The sequence below is a fragment of the Xyrauchen texanus genome, chromosome 30 (assembly GCF_025860055.1).
Source record: "Xyrauchen texanus isolate HMW12.3.18 chromosome 30, RBS_HiC_50CHRs, whole genome shotgun sequence".
In the NCBI taxonomy this organism is placed as follows: domain Eukaryota; kingdom Metazoa; phylum Chordata; class Actinopteri; order Cypriniformes; family Catostomidae; genus Xyrauchen; species Xyrauchen texanus.
The window spans coordinates 23,690,487-23,708,362 of NC_068305.1; the positions used below are offsets into that span (position 1 = coordinate 23,690,487).

General features: G+C 37.3%; 2 protein-coding genes across 2 annotated transcripts in view; one reads left to right on the top strand and one right to left on the bottom strand.

Annotated features, from left to right (window-relative positions):
• Positions 1-984: 984 nt before the first annotated feature.
• On the top strand, positions 985-4,187 carry foxc1b (forkhead box C1b). The gene has a single exon (XM_052098862.1). The coding sequence runs from the start codon at positions 1,270-1,272 to the stop codon at positions 2,566-2,568; it is 1,299 nt and encodes a 432-aa protein (XP_051954822.1). The 5' UTR covers positions 985-1,269; the 3' UTR covers positions 2,569-4,187.
• A 3,972-nt stretch (positions 4,188-8,159) lies between these two features.
• gmds (GDP-mannose 4,6-dehydratase) overlaps positions 8,160-17,876 on the bottom strand; it is a gene marked incomplete at its 5' end in the record, with an annotated part of 92,604 nt that continues 82,887 nt past the window's right edge. The window contains 2 exon segments of the mRNA XM_052098507.1: positions 8,160-9,172; positions 9,259-9,327. Coding sequence (XP_051954467.1) covers positions 9,110-9,172; positions 9,259-9,327 — 132 coding nt within the window.

Sequence of the window (17,876 nt, forward strand, 5' to 3'; positions counted from 1 at the left end):
AATATAAAATACATGCAACATAATAATAATAATAATAAAACAATTTTTTATGATGATATGATGAGCTCGTGATATTAATGCTGTTGTTGTATTACTGTTGTATTGCTATACATTGTTATTATTGTTTTCATTGGTAATGATGAGTTGGTGGTGGTGTTTATTAAAACATATTTTTGTAGTTGTTATTTGATTGAAAAAAAAATCCTTCCTATATTTTCTCGCTGTGTTGTCTATATATAGGCTATATATGCAAACAAATGTAATATTAAACAGATTTCTCTTCAACCCAGAAGCATTAAACTTGCTGTAACTTATAATTAAATATAATAAAAGATCACTTTTGGATCTATTGGAACTTCTCTTCATTTGACAAAAATGCTGAATGCGGGATGACAAAGAATAACTTTAAATTGGGTGATTTTTTTTTTCAGGATTAACGTGCACCAGAAAGGAAACATTCCCTAATTTTCACAAACACTACACCTTTTGGCATGCAGAATTTAAGATTGTAGATATGTTCCAGAAAAAACCCAGCACTATTGAACTTATTATTAGTTTTACATAACATAAATAGATTGTAAATCATTTATATAGTATTGATTAGGGCGCATTGCCATGACCATATGTCGCTTTGGATAAAAGAGTCTGCTAAATGACTAAATATAAAAAATAATTTTAGAAATAATAATAACGACAGTACATATCAGCATTCTTTTGTCAATATTCTGATGATACCCTGTAAATTTCACTTCCTACCTGGATTTATGTAAAATGTCTAATTTTCTGTCAGCATTTCTAGTCTTTCCATAAGGCCTCCCTATCCTTAACTCAAGGGTAGGCTTATGACTATATCCACAGGGAAAAGGTCTTAGGGTACAGCCTTCTACAAAAAGCTCTCGAGCGCTTATTGGTCACGAGATGTGCTCGGGGAGGAGCGCTTACGCAGCCAAAAGGCACATTTGGTAATTCGGTGAAAAAGTCCCTCTGAAGTGACGGATGCGGGAAGTTAAAGTTTTCCCTATGCACTGACTTCTCCACGTAAGACACTTTTATTTTTCTTGCCAGCACAGCCAGCGGTGAAACGTGAAAATCAGCTCGAAAGGAACTTTGGATGAAAGTTTCCTGACAATATATTGAAGGAAATTTGAAGTTGCGAATTCTGGAATGCTATGAATACATTTGACTTCTTTTCGAAGTGAACTAAGATTTTTTTTTTACCAGATTTTTCTCTTTTCGTCCACGGTAGGAGAACATTTGAGAGAGGGTACAATGCAGGCGCGTTATCCCGTGTCTAGTCCAAGCCCTCTAGGCTTGCCTTATATCACTGGGGAGCAGGGCTTTTATCGAGCCGCGGCCGGAGGAGGATATACCGGTATGCCTGCGCCCATGAGCATGTACTCTCATGTAGCGCACGAGCAGTATACCGGTGGGATGGCCCGCGCCTATGGGCCATACGCTCCCGCACAACAGCCCAAGGACATGGTGAAGCCTCCATATAGCTACATCGCGCTAATTACCATGGCTATCCAAAACTCTGCTGATAAAAAGATCACATTGAGTGGGATCTATCAGTTCATCATGGAACGTTTCCCATTTTATCGGGACAATAAGCAAGGCTGGCAGAATAGCATCCGACATAATCTATCACTTAATGAGTGCTTTGTCAAAGTGCCACGAGATGATAAGAAGCCAGGCAAGGGCAGCTACTGGAGCCTAGACCCGGACTCATATAACATGTTTGAAAACGGCAGTTTCTTGCGACGGAGGCGCCGCTTCAAGAAGAAGGATGTGCAGAGGGGGAGAGAAGACCGGGAGCGACAGGACAAGGCGACCCCGGGACAAGCATGCGAGCAAGAACCCCATCCGCCGGTGAAGCTCCGGGATATAAAGACGGAGAACGGGACCTGCACGCCCCCGCATGACAGCACTCCACCCCTCAGTACCGTGCCTAAAACGGAGAGTCCAGACAGGAGCGGCGGGAGTGCGTGTAGCGGGAGCCCGCAGACGCAAACGGCACAACAGGCCTTTAGTATGGATACAATCATGACAGGACTTCGTGGGTCCCCACAGCACGGTGCAGAGCTCCCGGCTTCCCGTGCTGCCCTTCCAGGCTCGGTGTCTCTGACCTACTCGCCATCACCGCAACCCACGCATTACAGTCCACCCTGCGGCCAGCCCGCCACTTATCACTGCAATGTGCAAGCAACGAGCCTGTACACTGGGGATCGAGGCCACGGGGATGACACATTACCGGAATACACAAACACAACAAGCGCCTCCTCTATCTCACATCCCCACCAGAGCTCGAGCCAGGAGAGCCAGCACTTGCAGCAGAACAGACTCGCGCCCTGGTACCTCAATCAGTCCGGAGAGCTGGGACACCTGAGCGCGAGCTATCCAGCTCAGCAGCAGAACTTCCACGCAGTGCGCGAGATGTTCGAGACACAGCGGATAGCTCTGAACAGCTCTCCGGTGACCGGAAGCAATAGCTGTCAAATGGCTTTCCCGTCCAGTCAGCCACTTTACCGGGCTTCCGGAGCCTTTGTATACGACTGCAGCAAGTTCTGACCAAAGAAAATTCAAGTTATGTGTGTGTGTGTGTGTGTGTGTGTGTGTGTGTGTGTGTGTGTTTGTTTTCTCAATGTGTCTGTAATTTAAGAAAGCGTTTAGGTCAGTGAACTCGGGCTAATATGCGAGATTTTGTTTATAGTATATTTCTGCTGTGGTCGTCTGACTACACATAAACATTCTTCCTGCTCGTTCATGAAGTTGGTCTAAATATAGATATAAAGAAAATGTGTTAATTTATTTCATGTAAGAGCATGTGGGCCAACTTTGCAAGGAAATGTCTTAATTATTTATAATCCATGCAGTATACAGAGTGTGCAACTGTTACATTTTTTTCTTATAATTGTTTTTAAATATTCAAAATTAATATTTTCTAAATAAATTGTCGTCTTGTTGGAGTTAAAATCTCGAGTGATTTATCGTTTGTGATGGCTGCTGAATTCATCATTTATTTAAATGACTGGCAGATCTTATTATCCATCAATTTAACAGACTAGCGGCCTAAAATACATGAAACAATGTGTTTAAACGTTCTTTTAAACGAAATGTACAAATGTTTGACAGTTTTCTTATTTTACTCCTAAAAATAACTTGCGCTTGGACGCATAACTTAATAAGGCGATCTGTTGACACGCGGGGCGGAGGGGAACCCGAGGGGCAAACATCTGGAAATAATACTTTTTTCACTTACGCATATTATTTTTTTCACTTAAAGGAAAAAAAATCCTTATTCCTAACATTAAAAACTGCAATTACTAAAAGCACTCTAGCAGCAGCGCACCAAAATAATAATGTTTTATTTGTATTATTATTACTACTACTATTTTTTTTTTTTTTAAATGCAATAACCAACCACCTTTTATACAAAGTTGTATTTACGGTATATAAAATAATGTCAAAGTAAAAAAAACATTTGAGCACTTATTTGATATCTTTATTGCACAGACTTTAAACGTGGGCGGAGAGGGGAAAAGGTCAGACTCTTAAAATGAGTAACATTGTACCGAATTCTAAAGAATTTTAGACCTAATTTGTTCTACTTGAATTTTTAAAGAATTATTCACTCATCAGCCTGATCTTGTATAAACAACCAGAAACGTTCTAATGTGATTTGTCTCTCAAAACTCATTTAAATTGACTAAAAAGTTCTAGTAATTAATGGGATAGAAAAGTTTCCAGTTTTGTTATGATAAACGTTTCATTGAGAACTGGAATGATCTCGAGAAATGTAATTCTCCTTAACAGTCTTATTATTTTGTGTGAAGCTGTTAAGTTGAGCGTTTTTGCTTCGTTCGTTTTACAACATCAACTGTTGGCACACTCGGGTATTTGCAATTGTGGAATGTAGACAACAATTGATTTTGATAGAAGTTTTAACTTGTAAACATATAATAGATTAAAAAGCATGCAAACAGAAGATGAAAGAATTGCTGTTGGCCAGACATGTTAAGCCAGCAATGTAAAATATGGTCTTGATAAATCTATGATAAATCCCTCAAACACTAGCATTCTACTCAGTACGCGAGTCAGTGTTTTGTTTACTTGTACACGGCATTTTTAAATAATATAAATGTTAAATAAATGTTAAAATTGTTTTAACTGGCCAAAATGCTTACTGTTGTCAACTCAAAATCCGAACACCTGAAGATACCGGACACATCTCAATAAATGATTAGGCTACTACACAGATTATTATTGTTATTATTATGTAGAGTAATTCCAATAATAGTGACAATTTGTTGTGCAGTTTTGTAATGTTTCCCTAGCACATATTCAGTAAATACAGCGATTTGTAACACCGTAAACACCACTGTAATTATGCAGCATGTATGAGTCTGCGTAAAGGCCTACGGCACTGTGGGCGCAGCAGTACAAACTGTAAGCATTTTCTTTTGCATGAGTGTTGTGCCTTTGTATCTTTGCAGAGTCACTTGTTCACTTGTTCGTTTGATGCATAATTGACCCCATAATTGAGGTTTTAGTGATTATATAAACAGTATGATTAAATATGATTTGTGTATGATCAGCACACACACTGTTTTAATAGGCCTCAAGTGTATTAAGATAAACAAATGAAGATAAACAGTCAGATGAACAAAGAAAGAACAAGAAGAACGATGAAAAAGAAAGACGTGCACAAACACACACACACACACACAAAAAGAAAGAAAATGAAATGAAAATAAAACAGTGAATAAACTTTACAGCTTTAAGTAGATGTGTGTAGCAAAGTCAGCCCGAGGCGATTTGACTCAAAATGAATGGCTTAAGTGCAAAATGTATTGCAGGTGCGAGAGGGCAGTGTTCGGGCTCGTGCCAGTGAAAAGGTGTCTTTGTTGTGATCAACTGCGTGTTTCAGGCTTGAATTGCGCGCAAGGGGAATATGATACAGCAGAAAGAGCTTTGACGTGCCGAACACATTTTAACCAGACTCAGACTTCCCAATATGCCTAAGAAGTTTTATTTATTTTAAATATGTGTATCATACATGATATCCTGTGTGATATTTGCACAAATGCAGATTTCATTGCAAATAATTCACTTAAAAGGATCAGTTTTGTCAGGTGCAAATGCGTTCACATGCGTTCTCTTATGAAGGATTTAAGTGAACTATTACAACAAAATGCGTTCAATTTTCGATATTCTTTGTAAACGCTCTTTGTGCCTTTTGGCCGAATATAATAATAGGCAACAGTTTGTGGAAATAATAGGAATAGCATTTAAAATATAAAGCTAATAATAATAATAAATGTAGACTGCAGAAATAGAAATGAACAATCAATGTATATATATATATATATATATATATATATATATATATATATATATATATATATATATATATATATAACATTTTGATCATTTTTCTTTTATACCATTTGATAAATCAATCCATATTTATATCCTTAACACTAATGCAAATTCGGTGAAAAATTAGTTTGATCACGAAAAGAGGAACGTTTAGAAACACATTAATTTCAATATATAGCCTATCTGTGGCCTACCCTCTGACCTAAATCACAGCTGCCAACTATGCGGTTTATAGTAAATGCTAAATGTTCTGTTATTGCAATTAACCTCTCTCGTGCTTCACCTTCGCTCGCGCGCATGCACACACGACTCCAGGTCATTTGAGCCAAATAAAAGCGGTTATAAACACGTCCATGCGCCATACATTTATTCATTTTCTGATACGGCAGTGACGGCTCAACGTATTACCCTACTTTAAATGTCACATTTAAAAACAGTTATCAGTGCTCATATAAATTCACACGAAACAATTCAAAACATAAATAAAACAAGAATATCTATTCCTACTTTGTTGATGCGCAATGAGCATCAGACACAACAATGTAAATTGCGACACTCAAACTTACTTTAAGCAGGGCTATAGGCTAATAATAATAATATTATTTATCTATAGGACCAAATCGGAATTAAATATAACCTTGTAAGTAAACACATGATGAGCATAAGGGCAATTGTGTCTGAAAAAATATGTCAGACACAACTGGCCTTACATGCAAATGGCGAACCTCAAATATATTAATATTTAATTGTGTTAGGCCTATAGCAATATTTATTATTTAACATAAAACAAGTAATGACTGCTTAACGGTCGAGAACAGGGCAGTCAATCTGTTTGACGATGAAAAACAAACACACGAAAAATAGACACGCTCTTATGGGATACATTATACAGAGTGGATTTGAACAAGAGGCTAATTGTATTCTGCGCTGCAAAAATTTGGACCAGGGTTCAAAAGCAAAGTCAGTTTCTGATCCATGGCATCCAATTGTGTGTTATTGACAAAACAAGCAATTATTGCTGTACTGAAGAAACAAATAATGCTACGCAACAAGGCACAGCAGTTAACAATTAGGCTAACAAAGAATGTTAGTTTTATACGTGACTGTAGCCTAATGCATAATCGCTATAGATGAATTTATGAGACAAAATACAATAATGACCGAATAGATAGCTACCTTTACAAAAAAGTACAGAAAGTGCTTATAATGAGATGAAATAATAATAATAAAAAAAGTGGTAAGTTTAACCACCGTTATTACATTTCATCTCATTATTTTTCGAAGCAGTCGTTAATTGTGACAAATCTTGTTGCCGCCGTGAGAGATAATAGACCAAATAAAATCTGAGCTATAATTTGTTACGCGCCAATTTTATTGAACTTGTTAGAATGTTATTGATAGTCTTTAAATGGAATATATAAATGGGTAAGCCTATTACAATACCGTTCCATCGGTGAATAAACAGGTCAGGTGTCTTTAATTTTTGAGATTGTGGGAATGTATGGATTTGACAGAATTTCACGTGAATCAAAAATACATCCAACATTGTTTCCCTCTGCTTTTAAGGAACGTAAATAGGGTGTAGTAATGTATATATATATATATATATATATATAAACAAAATAACACAAAGAGGAAATTTCCTCGCTCAAGCGTAAGGAATAAATTCACCTGGGTAAATAACGTGCTCGCGGCCTGCACCTGTGTGTTGTAGAGCTCGTGACCCCGGCCACGGGCGCCATCTGGTTCCAGTCAGGCCCGCTCACACTGGTTTTCTGTGTAGGACACTTAAATGGCACTCAACTGGCTCGAGATGCAGTCTCAAGAACACAAATACACATACATCAACCGCCCTCACTATCGCTAAATTTTATGAGGGCAACTCAAAGACCCCACTTTTTTTTAGACGTCGTTGTGAAATGACCATACCAAGATTTTGGCACTTCAATTGCAATATCTGTTAGAGGTCTCTTTAATTACTTCGATGAGGACAACAGTCTCACCATTGCAAATAAACATGGCGGAGGATTTTTCGCACGCCGCGCAACCCTCAGTCAGGGTTCAGTGACCCAGCTGCGCCCGACGTCAGAGGTGATTAAACATGAGCTGCTTTACAAGGCAGAGTTACGGCTCCCTGAGCTGCGCGCGGTGGGCCGTCTAGCATCTGGAATTGGGGACCACGAGGCCTCATACACGCCCGTTTCAGTTTTAATACAACAGAGAAGTTGTGTTCGGTGTGAGGGGCTCGGTGACCGTCACGTAACCCGCGAAAGCTGGCACGAACCGCTTTCTGACGCATTTCTTACCGTAGGCCTATATCTTACATCTGAGGCGAGAGAGAGAGAGAGAGAGTCAAACTGCTACACAAGTTGACCGTTATTTTTAAATTCAATGGCACTGGTCGTAATGACGCAATCTCGAACTTTTACTTATTGAATGAGCAATATTCCATAGGAAATAACCGTGTAAGGTGTCGTCACAATACATTAAAAGTACAGAACTATTCTTTCTGAGAAACAAACATTTAAACTCAACTGAAATACACTACATACACTAAAGTTTAAAGCTCTGTAATTTACAAATGATCAGGAAACAATTTTAGATGTTCAAATGTTTAGATGTTATTGTCATTTTTTTTTCAAATCAAGGAATTACCTGAATAAAACAGCAATAGAGACCTTTGACAAGTTCTAAAAAAACTTTAATTCTTTATTTATACATATAATAATTATAATGAAAATAATATATAAATTAAAAAATTATGAAAAATGGATCGAGATAATTTAGACAGCGAAAAAAAATCTAATCCATACACATAACAAGAAATGTAACAGTACTAAGGAATGGAGAAATGCAACACCAGGGACCCTCAACATAATTCTTAATATAAACAGCTTTAAACACTTAAAGAAATAATTTAGTAAGAGAACTAAACTACAAATCCATACACAACCAGAACTGTGACATTTTGTGTGGCACAATGTTGATTACCACAAAAATGAATTTGGACATGTCCCTCCTTTTCTTTAGAAAAAAACAAAACAAAAAAACATTCGATAACAGTGAGGCACATTCACTGGAAGTGAATGGGGCTTATTTCTGGAGGGTTAAGGCAGAAATGTGAAGCTTATAATTTTATAAAACCACTTACATTCATTCTTCTGTTAAAACTTGGGTAATATTCAAGTTGCAAATTTGATTAAATCATCAATTTTGCTGCCGACCACTGTTCAAGATAGATGAGCTTTTAGTTATTTGTAACTGACATTACGTCATCATGACAAAAAAGTTTTAAAATTGGCTATAACTTTACACAGAAAAGGTTAGCACGCAATTTTAGCACACTATAATCATGTTAACATGATTATTGTTTACGTCTAGTAGCTATACGTTTGAAAAAGTTTGTATTTTAACGTTTACGGATTGGCCCCATTCACATCCACAAAAAGGAGGGGCAAGTCAAAATTAATTTTATAATCAACATTGTGCCACAAATGCTGTCGATTGAGCATGGTCGAACTTGTATTAAACCCAGAATATTCCTTTAATGGAGGAAGGCAAATCCTGGAACCTTCAATACACAGTGGAAGTGGGGTCAGAATGGATTTGGGGGGAAATGATAGACAGAGGAAAATAAATTCAGTTGAATGCTTCTTCCTGTGGCTGAATCACACACTCAAACACATGAAAACTGCTCCTTTGGCATGCGTGGAGACTAAGGCGTGTGGGCTCAGGCATTTGGGTTGTTACACATGAGCTCGATGTCTGCGGCCACCATTTCTGTAACAAGCTCCTGCTCCAATACACAAACACAGATTAATTCAGCACATCTTGAGATCACTTCAAGAGAATTACTTACATTTCTATAGGAAAGCTCACCTCAAATATCACATGTGGTTTCCAGCCCAGCTTCTTCAAGGCATTGGAGCTGTCTCCATGCAAATAGTCCTAGATAGACAGAAAGAGAGTGAGACAGTAGAAGGAGAGAAAGATTGGTTTTATTGCAGGTTTATTAACAGGACCTCCCAACCTGTACTTACCCCTCCACTCCACACTCTACTTCACTCTCATACACCCACATATTCACCAGCACTACACACAAGTGTCAGGCTCTGTGTCTCTGGGGGAAGGTGAGGGCAGAGGCAGGCCATCCATCCAGCACCCCCTTTTTCCAGCCCTCTCCCAGTACCAGAGCATGATGGATTATGCAACTCTTGTGGCCTAACCCCTTCTGTTCTCCTGCTGGGACAGCAATGCATGAACACATTTAGGAGTTGATCTTAAGGGGTGCTTCTCAGGGTGGCAGTAAATGGTTCAAGGTTGCCCCTGCTGCTGATCTGATTACACCAGAGCTCTAAGGAACCAGAACACACACATTCACAACAGCACTTTTGTGCCTTGACTCACATGTAAAACATCATGACAAATGTTCTTCCAGAAGTCCATATTTTAAATGCAGAGAAAGTTACAATCACCACTCATGGTTCCATTTTAGCACCAATTAAATAATTTAAAATTACATAACCATATTCTAAAAACGAATTACCAAAATAGTATTCATTCATCAACATATGAAACAGCATGCAACCATCATAATCAAGGCTTATATTAAAGCAGCATATTAATCATAATTAGTCTTCTTTCTTTTTTTTAAGTGAAAATAATCTCTGCTGCTTCTGTCATCTGTCTAAATCTTAACTTGCAAACTCCTAAAGAACTGTGTACTGGCAATGTACAATATTTACGAGGGAAAACTAGAATACTAATTAGAAGAAGACAACTCAGACATTGCCTGTGCGTGTGAATCCTCCATTGTGCAGTAGTTGATGTTTTTAAATAGAAAGCAAGTCAAGACATATCAAAGTCACAGCAGAAGTTCACAGGCAGATATTAGGTTTTTTGTTGAAATAATTGATCTATACCTGTTTAAACGTAAATGTCTGATCAGGGTGCAAAAGCAGAGCAGTGCCTGCATATATGGTAAATAAAATGCAAACAGACAATAAATAAAAGCGATAATCATCATCTGGGTAGATTTTTATTGTGTGTGACTGGCACTTAACGTAAAGGAATTCAGAACTATTGGAGAGACAGACCTTGACAAACATCAAGCAACCTTGGTTAGCTCACTTTTACACATGAAAACCACAGTATGACTACACACAACATTTAAAAGTCTGTAAACATGCTATACATGTTTCAGAGTCTCTGAAGGGGCTCAGAACTTTTAGTGTTTCTGAGACAAGCATGATAACACAACGGCATGCTCAAACAGAATTAATCTCCATTTCACATGTGCACACACAAAACAATGATCAGAGGTCAGATGTGTAATCCACAAACGCAGTATGGCCAGAGCTACAAAATGCTCAAAAGTGGGTGTCAATCTTCCCGTGCTAAACAGGTCCCTGGAAAATTGTGTGTGTATTGTGTGCGAAAATACACAAATCAGTCTTTACAGCTTTTAAACTGAATTTTTTGAAACTAGATTCTGGGTCATCATGCTAACTCAAATAATTAGATTGCATTTTATTTTCAATATGTGTGATATAATGCATAAAAAGACATTAGAAACTCCAAATATAATTTTTTGTAGCCTTTTCATGCATAAAAGAGACAGGGAAGACAATGCAGAAACCTCTGATCTGTATCAACACAAAGGAGCAAGTCTCTATTTCAGATTCTTGCTTCAAGAGTTTAATAAATATTTATGTGATCATGTAAACCCACTCCAGCACAGAGAAACTGACCCTAAGTGTCTGACACATTAAATGCATGTGTGTATGAGAGACTGAGTGAGAGAGAGAGAGAGAGAGAGAGAGAGAGAGAGAGAGAGAGAGAGATTAATTCAACTTCATACATGAATGTACATGGAAAATAAAATAATTTTGTGGCTATTCAACAGACGTTGTGTTAGGTCCCGATAAAGCAGTGCTGCGCAGTTTTGTGTGTATGCGAGTATATGTGTGTTCTTTTCCTCATATGTTGTACATTTCAGGGGTGTTCAAAGACTCTAATGATTTCCCTTTTTAAACAACAGTCAATCAGCCACTGAACAGGAAATCTATATAGAGAATACAAAAAGTGTGCAAAAGAACAGTCATTGTGTTAATAGTTGAGGTATGCAACAAACTTGAATGAAAATATCACAGCACCAAAGCATCTTTAAAAATTGAACAGTGTGTTTATTAGACAGGATCTGTGTGTGCTTACATGTGGGTATGTTGGCAGTGTTTGTGTATTTACAAGCTGCAGAGTGCTATATCTTCTTGGGCAGAGTCTACATGTTTTGGCAGGGTCATTGCCTGGGTGCACAAGATTCATGATTCACCTCATTCAAATGACCCAAATAATTTTCTTAATCTCACCTCCTTTTCAAATTCTTTCACTATGGATGGGGAGAAAAGAAGAGCTTTGACGACAGACCTTTATAACACATTTTGTACAGTTAGCGCTACCATCCATAGACGAGAGAATTATTACCAAGAGCTCCTTCACATTTCTAACTCCTGTGTGCAATAAGAAAACTGTCTTGTCTGGAGTGATAGAGAGTGCTTGAAGAGGAGGAGAGAGAGGACGGAGACAGGACTGACATGGAGAGAAAGGAAAATTATGATAAATTGAAAGCTTGGCGAGACGAGTTGTGCAAAAGTTAGAGAGCACGAGGGGAGAAAGCGAGAGAGAGAGGGAGAGAGGAATGTGAGATGTCAGGAGTTCAGCAGCCTGACAGAGTGTGAGTAAGAGTGCCGAGAGCCAGAGTTAATTACTCAATCAAGATAACGAGCCTGGGACATGCCATTTACAGAGGGCAGCCCACAATTAACCTCTCCTCTCCCACTACTCATGGCCGTGAAAGTGCTAACACTCATGTGCACACACCCAAGGGGTCATTATGATACACACAGTAAAAACAAGCTCATCATAGGTAAAAAAGTCTGCACGTATATTCACATTTACACCGTTATAAAAACCGCCCCGTCAAAAAGAACACTTCGGATCTGCTATCACAATATAACCCAATGCTGCTTTGTTTATTAACAATCAACTTATTTATTCAAGTAAATTTTATTTAGTTGTAACCATTTCAAAACCAGTATATTGTTGCACATTTTAGTTCAGTAATAAACAATCAACTTACACAAATTTAAAGGAATATTCCGGGTTCAGTACAAGTTAAGATCAATCAACAGCATTTTTGGCATAATGTTGATTACCACAAAAACTAATTTCAACACTTACAATGGAAGTGAATGTGGTTCATTTTTGAAGGGTTTAAAAGGCAGAAATGAGAAGCTTATAATTTTATTAAAGCACTTACATAGTTTCTTCTGTTAAAACTCATGTATTATTTGAGCTGTAAAGTTGTTTAAATCGTCATTTTTACAGTCCTTTTAGGATTTTAGGTTTTGTTGGCTATAACTTTACACAGAAAGGGTTAGTAAATGATTTTACCACACTAATGATCATATTGTTTATGTCTTGTGGCTAACCTTTAGAAACAGTAAGTATTTTAATATTTACGGTTTGCCCCCCCCATTCACTTCCATTGTAAGTGCCTCAATGTAACCCACATTTTTGCTTTTGTTTTAAAAGAAAAGGTTTAAATTTTGTGGTAATAAATATTCCTTTTATATCTTCACAATGTGTGTGTTTACATACATGCTCTTACACCGATTATGCTAAATAAGCCAACAATATAAGTTTGTGTGAATGCCTTTAACGGCATTCCTTAATTGGTGTAAAGTCACACTCACACACATCCAACGTGGGGATGCGGAAGCTCAAGCTCATGCCAAAAAAACTTAATTGCATTCAAAACTGCAATCCACTGCATACAAAAGTTTGACCTGAGAATTTCTATGACGATAGGAGATTGAAACATCCCACACTGACCTTATGGCTTAACATTGTGAAGTGCCCTTTAAGATCATAAATGGTTTAAGCATAAACCGATCAGCACGAGTACATTTTTGTCCATTATCCCGATTTTCCAATGCATGTAAAAAACATTTAACGGTCGTTTTACAAGCTTATTCAATGTATGCATTCAAAGTGTTATCCGCATGAATGTTTACACCTAGACGTCAAAAGTATAGAATAACCCAATGATTTTGGATCTCATTTAAAAGTCACTTTCTTGTGTTGTATGATTTTTTTTAATAAGCTCCTTTTTGGTAGTTGACAGCATATTGGTGTGCACGTAAACACACTCATTCTCTAATGTTTTTAAGCGGTTACTCAAAAGAGTGTCTTTTGCCCCTAAAACTTAAATGGAACTTTAATATAAATTTTTAAAAAATCCAAAACCAAACAAAATCCACCTGTTTACTGGGAGGCTTTATATTTGGGATTTGTTTTTAGAAGTTATATTCTCAACTCTTTCTTTTTTAAAAGCTCTTTCTCTCTCTTCCCCTCCATGGGGCCCAGGGTGGTTCCGCTCAGTCAAAGTCCTTCAGGAAATACCAGAGAGTAGGCCAGGGGAGAACATACACCCCTCTCTCCCTCTTTATTTTTTCAGTTCTGTTCTCAGGGCAGTACTCTCTCTGTCTCTCTCTCTCTCTCTTTCCCTGATGCCTCGACGTGAACAGTGCTAGGTCTAAAGACACAGCGAGAAGAAAATGTTCTGGGGCGCAAGCTAGGACCCCATGTTAAAATGTGCCATGTAACATTATGAAAGTCAGAGTTAAGCTTTACCTTAAAGTATGATGCAAATAAAAGTGGATATATATACGGTCATCATGAGAAATGGCTGATTGGTGTGAGCACAGGTTTTATTGCAGGTTTGAGTTGCACCTGGCACCCGGCCAGACTCTTTACAACATCATTCACACTCAACTTTAACAACTCTGACCTATTACACTGCATATCACTGTAAAGCTGTCACATAGAGCCAACCTCTCAAACCACAGCAACTATAATACCCAGAAAAGCCCAAGGACTACACTACCCATAACGCATTGCAACAGACAAGAGAGGCTAAAACTCTGCAAAAGGTGGGGGACCTGCCTTACACACACGTAAATCTAAAAACACATGACTGCATGTGCACACACAAGTATGCACACACACACACACGAGCACACACGAGCACACACACACACGCACACATGCACACATAAAAAAAAAAAAAAAAGAATTATGCAGCCAAAGCCCCTGATCTTAAGCCTGAAATAAAATGGATCTTCCATTTAAATTAAAAGCAAAGCTGCAGGTAAGTGATGATGCAGCTGTGTTTTGCATGCTGGTACTATGATGCTCAGCATGGGTCAGATAAGACAGACTCCTGCATTCACAGGGTGAGGGCCTCCATGTGTGTGCGTGCTGCTCACTATAAGATGCTTTTTCTCTCGCCCCTGACCTCTGCTACAAAGCAAATAAGATCAGCCTATCTTGATCCTTGGAGTGAAAGGTCAAAGCCATCTTTAATTCTAACCGAAACAAAAAACAAGCATGCACTTAAGCATTATGTAAACAAAGCATATTCAAGGTATATTTAAAAGTCTTAATAATATGCATGAGCCAATTTAACAATGTACTGATTCATGTGAGAATCAAATAATGTGTTAAAGCTCAAACTTGAAGGGAAAATGATATCTTATAGGATCAAAAGAATACACAGGCTGTTAACCCTAAAACAGGCAAGAGTGGAAAATGATTAGCAACAAATCATTTCATGTCACTTTTTATATCATTTGGACTTTAGTAACAGATATCCAAAGGAAGTTTGCATATATTTTGGATTATATGAGTTGTATCTCCCAGGATACATTGCCATATTAAGGTACAAAAAAGTCAAAGTCATCAATATTTCTGTTTTATTTTATGCAAAAAAGATGAGTTTCTGAGTTTCTGATTATCCCTCTTATTTTAAAACATACCATACGTGTGTGTGTGTGTGTGTGTGTGTGTGTGTGTTTAACAAAATTGAGAAAAGCTTAGCATTAAGGTTGCATGTATGAAATGTGGATTAACCCTTTTACTTCCCTCAATCTGGCAACGCATTTCAGGGGATGCGCAAACTTCCAAATGTGCAAAATAACAGCATGAAGAACATATGACTTAATTTTGTCTTGACTTAATCTGTATCTTATAAAACAATGTTCACAATTAATATTAGCAGTTTAATTGTTTAGTTTTTTACTGAAGAATAGTAAGATTAATATATACTTAATTATCACAATGTCAGCATATCCTGCATCATGGCCATGTTGTTTTTAGGTCAGTCTGACTGAACGATCACAGATCATTTGAACCAAGTTGTGTGACCCACATACCCAAAACAGACCCAACTATGATAAATGATAACAAGATTGGGTGAGAAATTCTGTCATACCTCTTATAAAACACTAAATTATATGTATCTTGCAATGCACGTTGCCTGTTTTAGGATTAAGCATTGGACAGTTATGAATAATATAGTAGTGTTGAATTATCGAAGTGTTAGAATATGTTTTAACTAGGGCTGTCGATTTAACGCGTTAATTTAGTGCGATTAATTTTATAAAAAATAATACGTTAAAAAATTCATGCAATTAATCGCAATGCCCCCTGGACCGTAATATGGAAAATTCCTGAGAAATGCTTGTAGTGCCACCTGTTTACTCCAGAGGGAGTTAATTGAAATTTCAGCTTTGTGGCAACGTGTAGTTTATACAGTAAGAAACACGTTACGTTCTTACGTTCAAAACACTTGATGGGGTGCAAATTTGAACTAAGAGATCTCAAGATGTGTTCTAAGTATTAAACTATATTTAACTTGACACAGTGACCTAAAAATGGTATGTTTATGACGCAATGCACAAGAGACGCTACACAAGCATGTCTGACGCAGGTGTACATTGACGGGCCCTTAAACAAGCCCTCATAATAAATCTCGAACTGATTGACAAATTCACTTGTGAAATGTATTGCTGTGAACTGTATTCCAATAATTGACTTATGTTCAATAATATGGTAGTAAACAATACATTGTATTCTAAAGCCGTTTTTTGTATTGTCTTATCAATGATTAACTCTTCTGCCACAAGAATTTAATGCATTTTAATTATCTGAATATTTTATATATATATATATATATAAAGATAGCTATGTATAATTATTTCATCATTATATATTGAATTATTGCTATCAGCAAATATTTGTATATGCGATTAATCGCAATTAATTAATCGGGACACCATATAATGAATTCAATAAAAAAATTTAATCGATTGACAGCCCTAGTTTTAACACTTTAAAGTGCTTTTTGTATACTCAAGAATTCCAAGGGAAAAGACATTAAATAAATCATAGTTTGGAATGATTTCAAGAGGTACTTGATACAGCCAAGGATGTATGTTGCAGGAGTGTAACCACAGACATTGAGGGGGACATGTCCCTAACAAAAGTCTAATTATTAGGTTGACTGATGTGTCTTTTAAAGTTTGATTGTAAAATAATTACATTTGGTCTTTCTTGTCTTTAGTATGGGTTACATTCTAGTTCATGTTGTTCTACTCTAAATATACATAGTAGCACACAAAAAAGAATGCGTTTGCATGCACACAAATAGCTGATAACTACCAAAAAACAATCTGACAGCACAAGAAAACTTTGTTTGCATTATATATCTCTGCTTTTGGTGTAACTACAGTCAAGCACACAACACTTGCACACAGCATAAACCGGTAAGAATGCCTGTAAAGGCGTTTTCATGCAACGTCTAATCGGAGTAGTAGGCAACATTTTATGTGTGCTGATCGGGTTATGCTTAAGCCATTTATGACCCTACCCCTTTAAAGGAAAACAGTTTAAGGCATTTACATGACCTTACTCATTGTTGACTTAGTAGACATAATCAGAGTAAGAACGTGCATGTAAGCTCAGTGTCAAATTCAGGTTTCTAACAGAGAACTGAGCAATATGTCTTTGAGGTGAAGGAGGAAGCATGCTAACATATGTGCGATATAATCCTAATCCTTGATAATCCAGTTAATTCCATCATTATGTGGTGGCAATACCTCAGGGTCGACAAGTCTTGAAGTTAATTTGATGTAATACACACATGGTTAATTATAGTCTGCTGCCTGTGTGTGCTTTGTCTTTTATCATCATCTCGCACGCTCATGCTGGCTACATGCTGTACATTACATTTATATTCTTGGCAGACAAGTTCTTACCTAAGCAACTTTAAAAGTATGTGCATGCAGTGTGACGACTACATTTGAGTAGGTAGATGCATTTACATTTATACACACTTTAATGCTTCAGTCATTTGTTGCTTATGCAACCCCATACTCGGTTCATTCTCAAATGTTGTAAAAATGGGATTAAACATCAATAAAGACAGGCTGTTGAAGTCATATCATATAGAAAAATGACCACAGCACTGTTTATAAAAGAATAAATCTTAGTCTGTCATTTTGAGAAGATGTGCATACAAGTTCAGCAGGGCAAGATATTCATAAACAAGTCACCAAGTTAATAAACTGAGTGACTGCTGCAAATGTGTTTGTCTG

Coding starts and splice junctions, on each gene's coding strand:
- foxc1b (XM_052098862.1), top strand. CDS start 1,270: ATGCAGGCGCGTTATCCCGTGTCTAGTCCAAGCCCTCTAGGCTTGCCT.